At 57.7% G+C, this 15239-nt stretch overlaps 1 protein-coding gene across 2 annotated transcripts in view; it reads left to right on the top strand.

Moving 5' to 3' along the window:
* Positions 1-9287, top strand: part of OLFML2A (olfactomedin like 2A) — a 31566-nt gene extending 22279 nt beyond the window's left edge. The window contains exons 4-9 of one of the 2 annotated variants that reach the window (XM_044992857.1): positions 103-288; positions 825-1089; positions 2414-2644; positions 3142-3327; positions 4227-4419; positions 5522-5817. In XM_044992857.1, coding sequence (XP_044848792.1) covers positions 103-288; positions 825-1089; positions 2414-2644; positions 3142-3327; positions 4227-4419; positions 5522-5678 — 1218 coding nt within the window. In that variant the 3' untranslated portion in view covers positions 5679-5817. Of the gene's footprint in view, positions 1-102; positions 289-824; positions 1090-2413; positions 2645-3141; positions 3328-4226; positions 4420-5521 lie in introns of both variants that reach the window. The other variant, XM_044992856.1, reaches the window with a different exon arrangement.
* Positions 9288-15239: the final 5952 nt, after the last annotated feature.

Genomic DNA, 15239 nt, shown 5'->3' on the forward strand with positions numbered 1-15239 from the left:
GTTTATAGAGAAACGTGAAACCTTTTGCCTGAACCAAAGGATGATGGAAGCCCCATCAGGCTCAGCTACTCACGCCCTGTTCTCTTCCCGCCTCTTGCTCAGACCATCAAGACCAACCTGAGCAGGGAGAATGACTTCATGAAGGAGAGCGTCGTGCACCTGGCCAACCAGATGAAGCGCTATGAGAACTACTCCGACATCATGGTCAGCATCAAGAAAGAGATCTCCAACCTGGGCTACCAGCTGCTGCAGAAGGATGCTGCTGCCGTCCCCGAGAGCAAGGCCCAGGTAACTCCCTGCCCCCGTCACCACGCGCACGCTCGCTCGCAGGTGCCAGCCTGGTCCCTTTGGCGCTGGCCGCAGAGCTGAGGGGGCCGCACTGGGCAGAGTGAGGGCCCAGAGGAGGTGCTGCATTGCTGCGTTGTGGCACTGCCGGGGCGGCAGCACCTGTGCTAAATGATTAACTCCCTTTGGCCCATTGATAGAGTCAGTCAGGGCCCCCCAGGCCTGGACATGGGCCAAGCCCAACATGCAGTGGGCCTGTTGCATACTCTGGTCTCCCTTCCGTCCCGTCTTCGCTGCCCTGGCCGCTGCCATCTTGCAGGTAGCCTCTGTTCTGTTCAGAGTTCATCCCGTGCCCATCACCATGGTATCTGAGCCCCCTCAGAGCGGGACTCCTGCCGCCTGCGCTGCCTGGAGCCCCTCTCTTTGCAGCAGGTGCTTTGTGATCCCAGGCCATCGGCCCCGTTCGGTGCAAGAGCCTGGCCGGACACGGCACCACTGCTGCCCACAGAGGTGCCTCTGAGCCTGGCTCTGTCTCCTAGGACACGGCCAGGGGCAAAGGCAAGGAGGCGAGCAAGTATCCCAGCGCCCGCAAGAGCCTGGGGGACAAGGCAGCTGTGAGAGCCCCCAAGGAGAAGCAGCCGAAAACGGAGAAGCCCAAGAAGGAGGTTCTGAGGGTCAGACTGGGCGCATCGCAGCCCACCCCCAAGCCCAAGCCCTCTGTCCACCAGCAGACAGTGATCCGGGGCATCACCTACTATAAGGCTGCCAAGCAGGAGGAGGCCGAGGGCCTGGTCAGCAACCGAGGTAAGTGCCCAGGCCCCTTGGAGTGGGCACAAGCACCTCAGCAGGCCCAGCGTGGCATGTGGCTGAGAGGACAGGACTGTGCTGGCCAGGGAGCCAGAGGGTGTACCTGGGAGGCCCTGGCAACCCATCCTCGGGGAGCCTCAGACCCTTCCCCCCCAGTCTGCCATAGTACTCCCCCTCAGAGCCATCTGCCTGGTCCCCCACTCCTGTGAGCACCCCGCCCCGTGTGCCCCCCGCTCTCTCCTGTGGGGCAGGGAAGTGCAGGGGGCCAGGCACTCAGCATTTACCTCTTGGGATTTGGCTTCAAGGCCTGGTCTCAGGGCACAGGAGAAAGTGAGTTCCAGCATTTGGGCACATCACAAAACCACCTCAGCGACCGAGACAGGCACGGGCTCTTCTCAGAGGGGACCCAGGGATGGGACAACAGGGGCTGCAGGTCTGGGCACCAGCAGAGCTGTGGATGGGTGGGTGAGGGGGTGAGGGCGAGGAGCCCAGGGCTGGGTTAGATGGGGGGCTGCAGGACAAGACCAAAGTGCATCAGGAAAGCTGTGGGGAGCAACCCTACATTTAGTGGCATAAAAGGTTGAAAAGCAAATCCCACACTCAGCCACTGGGAAGTTTCCTGGCCTCCAGCCTCAGGGTAAATCCGTTCCCTGGACACTGATCCTGTCCCCGCGCTGCACTCCCTGCTCCCCTCAAACACCGTGTTTGCACACTCAGTGGAGCTGTTTGCACACTCAGTGGAGTGAGTGAGGGATTTCAGAAGGAAGCAGCCCCCTTTTTTACACAGCTCCCGGGCAGGTTTGGGGCCCTGTGGGCCCAGCCCTTCTCTGAGCCCCACAGTGTTTTCCTAGGTCTGGGGCAGCTGGTTTAGTTTAGTGAAGAAGGTAGAAAGGAGGGTGCATGTAGTTAAATGCTGCAGAAATCCAACCTGGGGATCCCAGGCCCTGCATCCTGGTTCCCCTGCCCTCCTGCCTTGCCTCTGCCCTCCCTGCCCCCCAGTGTGCTGTGGAAGCAAGACAGTGGGGGAGTAGGGGAGAGGCGGGACTCTCGGCATCTCCTCCCCTTCACGGTCAGCTCCCCAGCGGGGTGGGACATGGGCTGCCTCGGAGGGGGCAGGATGGGGTGGGCAAGGGAGGGAGTCAGATGCTCAGCGCAGGAGAGAGTAGGGACTGGGGGTGGGGTGGAGGAGGGGGGAGACAGACTCCCCACAGCCCTGGCCTGTTCCTCAGCACAGCTCCCGGGCCACCCTCCTGGCACTCCCTGCCCGACAGCGCCAAGCTGAGGAAGGGAGCGGCAGTAAGGGCTCTGCTTCTTTCCTCAGAAAGCCCCGGGAAGGGGAGCCCCCGGATGGACCGACCGGAGGAGAGGAACCCCGAGTCCTATGCTGCTGCAGAGGCCCAGGGGAGAGTTGGCGAGCAGGCAGAGACCACCACCGCCCAGCCCCCCAGCACCACCCGGAGCCCCAGCACCACTACCCGGAGCCCACCGGTCACTGTCCTCTCCATGGGGGACAATGCTGAAGGCACCGAGGGGCTGGAAGCCACTAACCAAGGTGGGTTGGGGGCACCTCACAAGTCCCTCGGGTGGGCAAGTGGGGCCAGCCCCAGACTGCAGCTGGGAGACTTGCTCTGTGGACATGGCGCTACTGGCACGTAGCTGAGTGGGCCCTGGTGACACTGCTGGAGCTGTGGTCCCTCCGAGGCAGGGCTGAGGGGCCCTGGGAAGGTAGGGGGTGGGCAGGGAAGCCGTCCGTGCTGTACCTGTCCTGTGGCTAGAGGGGCTCAGTCCCTGGGGCGGGCGGGCGGCAGGAAATCCAGTCACACGGTGAGGAGAAGGCAGCATCGCTGGACTTGGGGGCGCGGGGAGGCTCCTAGAAGCAGATGTTTTGAACCTCTGTCTGGCCCATTGAAACAAGGCGGCTGGAAGGATAAAGGGGGGAGGCTCTCCAAGGGGGGGGAGGCTCTCCAAGGGCAGGGAAAGGTCTCCTTGAGGGTGGGCCTGACTGGCGGAGCAGGGCATGGCAGTTAGCTGCTCTTGTTGGCTCGGCAGTGAAAGAAGTGCAGTGTGAGGGCACCATCGAGTCTGTGGAGCCCCCCGTGAAGCACCACAGCTACGGGCGTAACGAGGGGGCGTGGATGAAGGACCCCGCGGCCAGAGACGACAGGATCTACGTCACCAATTACTACTATGGCAACAACCTGGTGGAGTTCAGGAGCCTCGACAACTTTAAGCAAGGTGAGGTGCTCTGGGGACGCCTGCCGGGCGGGGGCTCCCCCACACAGCCCCAGAGCCGCAGGGAATGACGTACCCAGTTAGCCTCGCCTCCCCGATTCCTCAGCACGTTGGAGGTTGGTTTGTTTTTTGGGGGTGGGGGATCGTGACACTGTGCTGCTTGGTTCTTAGAGCCTGGCTCTCACGCCCGTTTTATTCTGGTAGCACCCAGAGCCCCAGCCAAGTTCAGGTCCCTGCTGCGCTAGGTGCTGCACGCCCCGGAGTGAGAGGCCGACCCTGCCCCAAAGAGCTCACAGCCTCGGTGGGCAAGACGGGAGTGAGGGCAGGCAGAGCTGCAGAGACGGGGAGGGACTTGCACACGGTCATCCAGCAGGGCTGGGGCTAGCCCCAGCCGCTAGACGCTCGGTGCTGTTTCTGTCTCCTGATTGGATGAGTATAACTGCTAATGGCGTGAGAATGTAAAATATGCTTCCCACGGGTCCTTGCGCTGGTGACTCTGCATGTGGGGTCCCCTGAAAGCCCCAGTGCGAGGGCAGCTGCAGGGAGCGCACACAAAGAGGGGAAGGCTGAGCTGCAGCGAATTCATGTAGCACCTCTAGTCACTCATGGGAGAATGGCCGACATGCTTCCCTCGCCCCCTGCTCGGGAGGGGCAGGGGTGGGCTGGGGGAGGGGAGCTGTCCTCACTTCCCCGGGCGGTTCCCAAACTGCACCTGGCCCGTGGTAGGGCTCAGCAGTAAGACTCGCGGAGCAGAGAGCACATCTGGAAACGTTAACTGTGCCCAGTGTATCGGATTCCTCTTCCCACGGATGGCGTCTGGATTGCTGCCACTCGACAGACCCCGCGTCCCCAGAGCTGCGTTTGCGTGCCAAGGCAGACACCGAAACGCTTTTCCCATACAGCAGATGAAACCAGCCTAGGGAAGCTGATCAGGGTGACTGGCACGACTGCGCTGTTAGCGGCACAGGAGGGCAGAGCTGCCGGGAGCCATACACATGGTCTGCATGTTGAAACGATAAAAGAGAGACTGGTGCTTTCAAAAGTTCTGGGGCTTGGACAGGGCCTGGGAGACTGGAGCAGCGCCTGGGGAATCAGGCAGGTCCTGGCACCTGGATGTCGGGTTATACGAGTTCACTTGGCTGGGGGGTCTTGGGGAGAACGTCCCAGGAATGAGGCCTGGATGCTGCAGATATGTAGAGAAACGGGGCTGATTTCCCAGGGCTGAACACGAGAAGCAGCTCCCGTCCCATTGCAGGGCTGTGGTAGGAGCCGTACCAATGGGACTCAGGCCCCGCACCTGCCCCAAACTGAACCCGGGGCTTTCATCAGCCCAGATCAACGCAGAAAGAGACTCACGGGTGTCGCTTTTTAGCTCACCTTGTGACCCCTCAGAAAGTCCCAGCCTTCCCTCCCCCACCTATCCTGGGGCTTCTCTGAGCCCAGCCTCCAGACTGTCCGTGTTCCTCCAGCACGGATGTGGCCCAGGATGAGAAACACCAACAGACCCAGACTCTTTCCGAGCCTGCCCAGGGCTAGAGTCAGTAGCCAGAGGGAATCTCTCCCATGAGGACCATGGGAATCACCATCCTGGGTCAGAGCAGAGCCACCTGGCCCACCTGCCCAGAAGGTCTCTCCTTAGCACCAGGCAGCACGTGGTGAGTCTGCCTGTAGCAGGACTTACCGCCCTTATCAATGCTGCACAGCTCACAACCCTAAACACGAGATTCTTCCGGCTTGAACAGAAGCTGGTTTATTCTCTTCCCAGGGTTAATGCCTGTTAGGCAGGCGGGAACTTGTGCTGGAACTTTGCCAGCAGGTTTGTGGGCTTTGGTTTATAGAGTGCTCTGGCCGGGTCTGGAACTGCCTCGGTAAAAGCAGTTTGCTCTCCCTAGAATCCTTTTCTAGTCACCCTCTGCTGAGCAGCAGCAGCTAGTCACATCCTCAGTCCCCGCTTCCATTTCTGCCTGCCGGCCCAGCCCAGGCAGGGCTGGGGCACACAGATGCATGTAGACAGGTGGGTGCAGGTTGGCACCTCAGGCCTGTCTGGCAGGAGCAGTCAGCTGGCAGTGCAGAAAATGAGTGTGCAGAAGAGGCCAGTGGGATGTGGGGGAGGGAATGTGGCCAGTGGGAGGTAAGAGCCATTCCTGGCTCAGGTGCCTAGTCTTTGTGCCTTAAAGAGCTTTCGCTTTCACCACAGGTCGTTGGAGCAACCTGTACAAGCTCCCTTACAACTGGATCGGGACCGGCCACGTGGTCTACCAGGGGGCGTTTTACTACAACCGCGCCTTCACCAAGAACATCATCAAGTACGACCTGAAGCAGCGCTTCGTGGCTGCCTGGGCCCTGCTTCATGACGTGATGTACGAGGACACCACACCCTGGAAGTGGAGGGGCCACTCGGACATCGACTTCGCAGTGGACGAGAGCGGACTGTGGGTCATTTACCCCTCAGTGGACTATGACTACTCCCAGCTGGAGGTGATCGTCCTGAGCAAGCTGGACCCCAGCGACCTCTCCGTGAAGAAGGAAACCACCTGGAAGACGAGCCTCAAGCGCAATTCCTATGGGAACTGCTTCATCGTCTGTGGCATCCTGTATGCCGTGGATGTGTACAACCAGAAGGATGGGCAGATCTCCTATGCCTACGACACCCACACGGACACTGAGGCCAACCTCAAGCTGCCCTTCCTCAACGAGTACTCCTTCACCACGCAGATCGACTACAACCCCAAGGAGAAGGTCCTCTATGCCTGGGACAACGGCCACCAAGTGACCTACAGGCTGCACTTTGTGGTCTGAGCAGCGGGCCGTGTGTCTCGGCATATGTTGGTCCTACCCCATCGAGCACTTCTAGCTGTGTGTCCAGGGGCAAGGCGCCTCCGTGTGCCTCACACCTCTTCTGTACTTGGGCTGCAAACAAATCCACACACTCACCCACCCACTGCCACGGACCTTTGACAGCCTTTGCGAGTCAGTCGTTGCCGGAAAACAGGCAAACTGGCCTGGTGCAGCCAGGCCTTGGCCAGGATCAGTGCCTTGCAGGAGAAGACCTCGGTGCTGCCCCAGCACTGGATCCAAAGAGCTCTCCAACCAGCCAAATCTCATTCCCCTCCTACAATCAGCCTTAGCCATTCTCCCTGGATCCTCCAGAGCCAGGTGGTAGCTGGGGGAAGGTGTCACCAGGGGCTGGGAACTTTGCTGGCAACTGGGTGCCAGTGCATTTCCAGGCTGGTCCACATAAGGCAAGGTCTTATTTAAATGATCAGCCATCCGGCCGCTGATCTATACTCTGCATTGGCTCCTGTAAATAGTGACCCCGTGTATTCCTGTACGAAGCTGTAGCTTGTGGTGCCGATTGCCAGATTTTGGAGCGTTGTTGCTCCCTTCTCCACATCTGTCCACTCCCCCAGCCAGTGTGGGGTGAGCAGAGCTCTCATTGCATGTAAATCTGGAAGGGACTGAGCTATCTCTGAGTGCCCAGCGGGGGGAGGGGTTTGCTCTGGCTCTGCACTGCAGCTGTAACCCCAGAGGGTTGAACATCTTGGGTTGCTAGCAGGAGTTAGGATCCTTTTCCGGTATTCCCCTTTCTGCTGCCAGTTGCTTTGTTACATTCACAGGGTGAGCAGCACCTGCTGCAGCCCTCCAAGCAGAAATGCAGGCGCCGTGTCTCAGAGTGGCTTGGTGACATGGGCATCCTGCCCCATGCCCAGAGCACTTGCCATGGAGCCTGCATGGTGCCCACTCTGCCCAGAGCCTGCCACATTCAAGGTATTTCATGTGCATAAAATTTGCAACATCAGCATTCTTTGTAGCAGGACATCCCCTGGGGTCCCACTGTTTCCCTTCCCCTTACAGGGTCTAAGTCGTGGTTACCTTCTCTCAATCCTGTCTGAGAATGGCTAGATATATGGTCCACTCCAGAGCCCAGCAACAGCTGGTGGTCAGCCCCTGGTGACATGGCTGCCTGCAGTAGAGAACCCAAAGGGGAATGAAAGACACAGCAGATAATTAGATGAATTCGGCTACTGGAGCAGAAGAATCTCTCAAAGCTAGAGACTAGCCCAAACCAGCTGTCCAGCACGTCACCCAGCGAGCAGACTGGCAGCACCCCCAACCAATTACATTTCCTAGAAGCATTCCATCCTCAGACCTAGCTGTCACGGGCCCAGGGCAGAGCCTTTGCGGACGTTGGGTAAGAGCTGGCTTTGCCAACCTGGCCTTTCAGGGTCTTGCATACAGCACTGTGCTCCCTGCCCCCTCTGCCGGAGCCCACACCGAGTGCCCCTCCGCAGCAGCAGCACCACCGCGCACTCCCCGGGGACAGTGGTCGAGAGAATATTTTGCGTCTGTGTAGCTGCCTCGTAACACAACTCAGCAAGACGGAGGGAGCAGCCCCACATGCCCATCCAGTTCCCCATGGCCCCGGCAAGCGGTGTGCGCTTTGGGCCACCCGTGTGATCCCCCGTGGCTGGGTGTCCATGGGATGAGCTTGGTACTGATGTGCCCTCCCCCACCGCAAACTGCACTCAGCAGACATTGCTACTGTGTGCGGCAGCCATGTGCAGGCACGAGTGGCTGGCCCACTCTGTGCCATAAGCCAGGAGGCCAGCGCAGCCCGAGCCCCAGGTCCGTCAGCTATTGCCCAGGCCTAGGCTCACCAGCAGGGTCCAGACAGACTTTCGACTTCTGCGTCAGGTGCTACATTTTAGTTCTAGCTCGTGGGAAGGTTGTAAAGCCAAAGCTGGCAGAGGCAAGAAGGGCAGACATTGGCACTGACTCCCACCCCCTAAAACAGTCCTGGCCTCTGGCACAGATGGCTTTGATCTTGCCTGGGGTTGGCCTGGTACTAACACAGAGGTTTGCACAGAAATGCCTTTCCCGAGGGGAAGGGTCACGGTGCTTCCCAGCATGGAACACAGGCTGTTTTTCTTTGCTGGCCATTGCAAAGAGCAGAGTGTGGTTTGTATCGCTCTGCTCTCCCTGGCACAGGTCTGAGTTCACAGCCTGTGCCTGATACTCCAGCTGAGGGGAGTGGGAGCAGCGCCAGGCACTCAGACAATCTCCGAGGGTTTTGCCCGAGCCTTCCCCCATCACTGGTCGTCCCCAGGACATCTGGGTGGGGGAGGTGCTGCCAGGTCGCCTCATCCCACTGCTGGAGTCAGTCAGCAGCAGAGTCTCCGGCAGCTCTTGTCAGCCGCAAGCTTTCCCCGGATGTCCCAGGAAAGCGGAAAGGTGGAGGCTGGGAAGAGAGCAGTGCCGGGGAAGGCCGTGAGGAGGAAGTGGGGGGTCAGGGGTGCTGGTTGCATGGGGAGGCAGCTCAGAGCTGAGGGCTGCGATCACAGAGGCAAGTGACCTCCACCATTCCAGGGTGGGCGGCTCCCCTTCCAGTGCCCCCTTGCACCTCTTCCAGCCCAGGCTGCCCCTGGAGTCCCACAGCAAGCGCATTAGCACCGTCGTCAAAATGCATTTCCTTTAATGTCATAGCGGCCCAGGCGTACAAGTGCCCTAATATGCCACTTGCGGGTGCTGCTGTACTGCAGATCAGCCTTACTCGGCTGCCCCAAGGGCAGGGGTTTGAGCGCGCTCTGGCAAGAGGGGTTTATTTGGGTTACTTCATCCTGGCATAAGCAGCAACCACCTACTGCTAGTTTAGAAGATGTGCTCAAGCTGTCTCTGCTTTCTGCAGCTCCGTAGCTTACCACTGATGTGCACTCAGGGCAGCTACACTCACCTGGCAAACGAAGGCTCCCCAGTGCTGGCTGTTAACTCCACTTAGATTAATGACGCCTGGCAAAGGAACAAGGCTGCAAATGGCAAGCCGTGTACGTTGGCCAGACAGTGTTTGCTGCATTCACGGGCTCCCAGCCGCTGAGGGAGGGCTAGAACCAGGGAGTGCTTGGCTTGATTTCCAGTCATTCTTAGAAGTGAACAATATTAAAAAAATAACAGGATAAAAAAACCAATTTCTGTCTGTCATTTCACCCGGGAGCACTGGTCTGGGGACCCACCCGACTACTGGCATGTCCTGGTCAGTGCTGGCCCGGCTTTGCAAAGACAAGCTCTGCAGCTGAACAAGGGTTCATAAGAGCTCCCTGCAGCGGCTTGGGTTCTCTGAGCCCAGACTCTGATCCGCTGGGGAGCCCTGTGCCCCAGGGGCCCAGCTACATTCTGCCCCTGGAGAGCTGTGCACTCCCATGTCTACAACCCTGCCCCCCCGGGCAGTGCCCATAGCTTAACACAGCAGCCAAACACACCTGTCTTTGGGCTTCTAATTAGCTAATACACCTTGTGCTCATTCCCAGCCTGGGCCATCAGCCCTGGGGGTGAATCTCCAGATCCTGCTGCCACTAGGACACAAGGTCTTTACAGGGCGTTTCTGTGTGGTCCACACAATATTCCTGGTTCGTTGCCCATTTGGTGGGGATGGCGTCACCGTGCAGCCACAGCCCAGTCACCATGGTTAATGGGAAATGACTCTAAATAAATCCGGGAACGCTCCAGCTGCAGGGGAGCCGCAAGCTCCTTGCCATGTTTTCCGACAGAGAGGGGCCTGCTCCCAGCCTGTCTGTAGTAGGTGGCTGCAAATGCAGGCGCTTCTGTCAATGGAAGAACAGAGGGACTACAGAGCCATCCATGTGCTGCAGGCTGGATTATCAACAGCCCAATGCTTGAGCCCAGGGCAAGGGTGCTGGTCGGAGACGCACAGTAAAGTCTCGTGGTGTGAACACATGAGAACTGGATTCCAAGGACATATTCCCACCCGCCCCTGGGACCTCCCCCCAAGGAACACGGGGAGCTTAAACAATCCTCTCCGGGCCCAGGGCAGCCCTGCCCCAGCCTGGGCTGCCTCCCTCTGCTGACTGAACTGTAAAATCATTCTAAAAAATATATTCCCTCAGCCGTGAGCATGGAGCACAACCCCCTGCACTGGCCCCGGCCCTGGCTTCTCCAGCGTGTGCCCGTTCTCACGCTGCAGTGGGAGGGGCCTGCCACCCCTGCACTTCACCAGAGCCCCCAAGCCCTCCCCAGAGCCCTACAGCAAGCTGGAGCCCTTGACACCCGTTTTTGCTGCAGCTGCGTGTTTGGGTGCTAATGCTACTAGTGGTGACATAATGTGCTTTGACTGGTGGAAAGTACCTGACTTGGTACAACACGACATTTTGATTAAAAAACAAGCATGATCTCAAATGCCCCTGGCACACATTGAATGGGGTAAAAGCGGCTGGCTGATAGGTCTCAAAAGGTAGCTGTAAATGGGGAATTGTCACTGAGTGGGTCTGTTTCCAGTGGGGAGCCAGTCTTGTCTTCACACTAACATGTTTATCAATGACCCGGAAGGAAACGTAAAATCATTGCTGACAAAGTTTGCAAATGACACACTACTTGGGGGAGTGGTAAATACTGCAGAAGAGAGGGTACTGGCGCAGAGCGATCAGGATCCCTTGCTAAGCTTGGGGCAAGCAAACAACACGCTTTTTAATATGGTTAAATGTAAATGTACATGTCCAGGAGCAAAGAATTCTGGCCATACGTACAGGATGGTGCCACTGTCCTGGGATGCAGTGACTCTAGAAAGACCGGGGAGGCCGTGGTGGGTGAACTGCTGATCACGCACTCCCGGTGCAGCACAACGGCCAGAAGGGCTAATGTGATCCTCAGATGCCTCAACGGGAATCTCGAGTAGGCGTCGAGAGGTTCTTTTACTGTGTATTTGGCACTGGTGCAACCTCTGCTGGAATCCTTGTCCAGTGCTGGCACCACACTGCAAGCAGGACAGGGATAAATTGGAGCGGGTTCCCAGAAGAGCCATGAGAGCGATTAAAGGACGAGAAAACCTGCTTACAGGGATAGACTCAAGGAGCTCAGTCTATTTAGTGTAACAAAGGGGGTGACATGATCACAGTCTAGAAGTACAGACATTTAATACTGGGCCCCTCCGTTTAGCAGTGAAAGGTCAAACACGATCCAATGGCTGGAAGTGGAAGTTAGGAGGGCGTGCGCCGTGCCTGCCTCTTCTCCCCCCAGAAACAGCTCAGACTCTGCTGATCATGTGTCCATTGGGCCATTTGTTTGAGTTCCTGCCACCAGCACCCTCACAGTCCCTGGCTCTTCACAATTTCCCCCGTGCTCCCGGCCCTCTCCGCAGGACCGGCAAGGTGCAGAGGGCTCCCTTCCCTGATGCCTCTGTGAGAGCTCAGCCAGTCCAGCTCCTCTCCCCCTGGCATTTCCTTCCTGCGCCCAGCCTGTCGCAGGGATTCCAGGCTAGTGACCCCACCCTTGGCAGAGACCACCACAGTGCCAGCCTGGAGCCATTTCAGCACCAAGGGTAAGGCCAGGAGGCTACCGGGCCTCTGGCAGACAGCAACACCCTCATTTCCTCCCCTCTGACCTCGTCCTGTCAGGTGCTGAGGTGTGGAACACCCTCCTCTCCCACTGGCATCCTTGTGGCAAAGGAGGCACTCGGCACCTCGCAGGAGCGGGTCTTTGTAGCCACATGTGTTTGGCCTGGTGAGTGCAAAGGTCCTGTCACGTCCACTTTCCATTCCGGCCAGGTTCGGACAGCTCAGACGCTCAAATGCTTTGGTCAGGCTGAGCATGAGGCAATGACACGGGCTTGCCAGGGAAGCAAATGGCTGTGCAGCCAGGATACAGGGTGAGATACTGTCTGGGCAGCTCTCAGCCTGTCCCTGCCGCAGGGCTGGAGGAGGGTATTTCCCTGGGTATTTCTGTCCTGGTTGGTGTTTGGTGCGGGAGGACGGATAAAGCCATTGTACGGGAAGGAGGGGCGTGGGGAGACATGGCAATAACTGCTCTGTGATGCGCTCAAAAGACAGCGCAAACGAGTCCTGCAAAAAGATCTTCATGAGCTGGGCTGGGGCTCCCCGCCACAGGGCTGTTCCAGAGAGGGGCTGACGTCTCCTTGAGGCAGGACAAGCCATTCCCTGCTCATGGCACCCTGCAGGTCAAACACTGCCCTGCCCAGGGAAAGGGTAATTACACCAACAGAGTCTCTCTTGGGCTCTGAAGCTAGTTTGCCCTCTGAGCATTTGGACACTGTGGCCAGCACATGCCTGGCGGGAGGTGCAGCGTTTGTCCATTGCCTGGCTCCAAGCACCCCTGAACGCTGGGGAGCTTTGGATCCAAACCTTAGCCCCGTTCTAGTTACAACCCACTGAGAGCCAGGCCTGCCTGCAGCTTAGTGCAGAGCACTTGTCTCCAAGCCGTGGGCTCATAAACTGAGAGGACACGTTGCCACGCATGACCTCATTGCATCATCAGATCATCTTCTGAAAGAAACCTCAGCGCATCAGTGCGACTAGCAGGAGAAGTGAAGAGAGAGGGCAAGACTCAGAGACAGAGCGGGGTTGTGTAACCAGTCCATGGCGGTAACGCTCTGGGGCAGCTGTGCACAGCAAACCGCTGTTGTTTTGCCTGAAGACAGGCAAGGTTTTGTGGGAGAGCACGCGGTGCCTGGGGGAATCTCTTTTGTGCACTGCACAATCAAACCCTCTAAATGAGAAGAGACCCATCAGATGTGGTGTCGCCCCATCAGAGAGGGTCTGTACTCTGGGGAATGCAACTCCCACGTGCCTGCTGAGAGACAAGGCAGCAGCTCGCTGCAGCATGGGCGGGCTGCCAGCTCCGGTAGTGTTTGTAAAGAGCCCTGTTCCCCCAGGGTGCGACTGAGGGGCTGGCCCAGTAAACACGGAGCCGGGCAATGCTCTGCATGCACGAAGGTGAGCACTGAACATGTGTGGCCTTGCTGCTGATTGCCAGGGACTGCTGTGTAGGCAGCAGCTTCGTCCCTGTCTACAGCAGATTCCGGTAACTCCATCAACTGGACTCTGCTGGCCTCATTTGGGGGCCCCACCAAGCCGAACAAACCTGTCCCTTGGGTCTCTAGTCGCCAGTTGCCAACTGGAGCCCTTTCAAGTGGAATGCCCACTCAGACTGTAAGCAGCCTCCTGCTCTCGGCCTGCCTGATACATTCAGTCAAGGCTCAGTCAGCAGCTGGAGATTTGGAAAGGCTGAAAAACGGTCTGCAGTTCTGGCCTGACATCTCCTAAATGCACCATGTACAGGAAAATGCGTAAGGCAGATGGCCTCTCCAGTGCCAGAGGTTCTGTGGAGCCAGGATTCATGCTGCCTCTGTCAGTGTTCCTGAAAAAAGAGTTTTGCCATTTCCAGATCTGATTTGCAACATGACAAGGAACAGCTGGGATCCAAAACTTTGTTTCTGGGGAAATCTAATCTCTCTTTAATCTGGAAAAAGAAAAGAGACCAGAGTCCTGGCTGACCCTCTCCTACATGTATGTGTGCATATGTGCATATGTGCATGTGTGTGTGTGTGTGTACATGCATTAGCAACCTGCTTCAGCTCAGAAGGCAGCTGAAGCAGAATTACAAGCATGTGTGAAACAAGGGGAACACTAATAAGCCAAGGGAAGGAGCCGCTCAATCAGCGCAAACTGCTGGGCAGGACTGGCCGGGTGAGGAAGAGCTGGCTTAGTACCGAGCAGGGGGGCTGGAACAGTGTGTATAGTGGGAGCGCTTAGCGCCATTGAACCAAACTGAAACCCCTGCGTGTGATGGAAACCACATCAAGCCAGGGGATGCTGCAGCTCCCCCAGCACTGCTAGTTCCAGCCCCTTTGACCGAGCTCCCCACAGCAGGTGACCCTGAGTGCTAGAAACGTGACTAAAATGGCACCAACACTGCCACGTGGGCAGACGCCCAAGCCTGGTCCTTTGGGGAGGAAGTGGCCGGTATTCTCCAGCACGACAGGATGTCCACAAGGCGCTTCACGTCTTTCTCCAGCAATTTGCTTTTCAGCACAATAGCCAGCGCTCACTGAAAGACAGACGCCCTTATCCCCCCTGCTCTGGATCCATATGTCAGCCTGGTGCCTGGGTGGCCCTGTGCTACCCCCGCTCCTGCCCTCTGCCGGACAGCATGCCAGGGTCTTTACCATTGGGTGGGCGGGAGGCCAGTGACACATGACATCTCCAAGGCAAGTTCTCTTGTAGCTCAAGTGCTAGAGGCCTGTGCCTCAGCAGATAGAGGCCCTGACCTCTAGGTTGGTGTCCGTGTACATACCAGACCCTGCGTGCTGGAGGATTGGCAACCAGTGTAAAATAGAAGGGGGGGCACTGCTTTCATTGCTCTCTCATGTGTCTTGTGCTGCTTTCGGGGTACCCCGCCGCGGTCCCTGGCCAGAGCTGTACACCCAGGCTGCACAATACAGCTCAGCCTGGTCCCTGCTGCTCTGCAGACCACTCGGCAGATCAGCCCTACACCACCAACGATACGGTTTGCAAATATGTTTGATGTCCACATTCAAGTGCTCATCACCACCGGGCGGCTGAAGGCTTAACTAAGCATATATCCCCATGACAGAGAGCACCTCGCTAAGGCCAGCTAGGCAGAGCTGACTTTACGCATGGTTTGAAATATCATTTCCTGTTGGAGTCGTTCCACATCCACACCAGACTTAACGCAGAAACACGGTCAGCTTAATGGGGAGATGGCAGCTGGTGACACTACTGAAAAATGCTGAGATTTTCCCTTTCTAAACCTTGCCTGAAAGCCTCTCTTCCCTTTAACCTGGAAGCGACTCCCTAGCAAGCTGCGTGTGAGGCTCGGCAGGACAGGTGCTAAAGCATTGTGCATTGTACCATCACAGTGCCTTACGGCACCTTCCGTCTCAGCGGTTCAGACCCTTCGCAGGCATTCGCTAGTCACCCCTCAGGGCAGCCCTGGGAGACAGGTCAGATGAGGATAGTGGGAGACTTGCCCCCACAAGGCCCAGTGCAGGAAGAATACTCAGGCATCCTGGTCTGATCACTGATGCTTCGACACTATTGTGATGGGCACAAGAAACAGATCATTGACACTGTCTCCATCCGCTTTCCTCT

This window comes from Mauremys mutica, chromosome 18, assembly GCF_020497125.1.
Source record: "Mauremys mutica isolate MM-2020 ecotype Southern chromosome 18, ASM2049712v1, whole genome shotgun sequence".
In the NCBI taxonomy this organism is placed as follows: Eukaryota; Metazoa; Chordata; order Testudines; family Geoemydidae; genus Mauremys; species Mauremys mutica.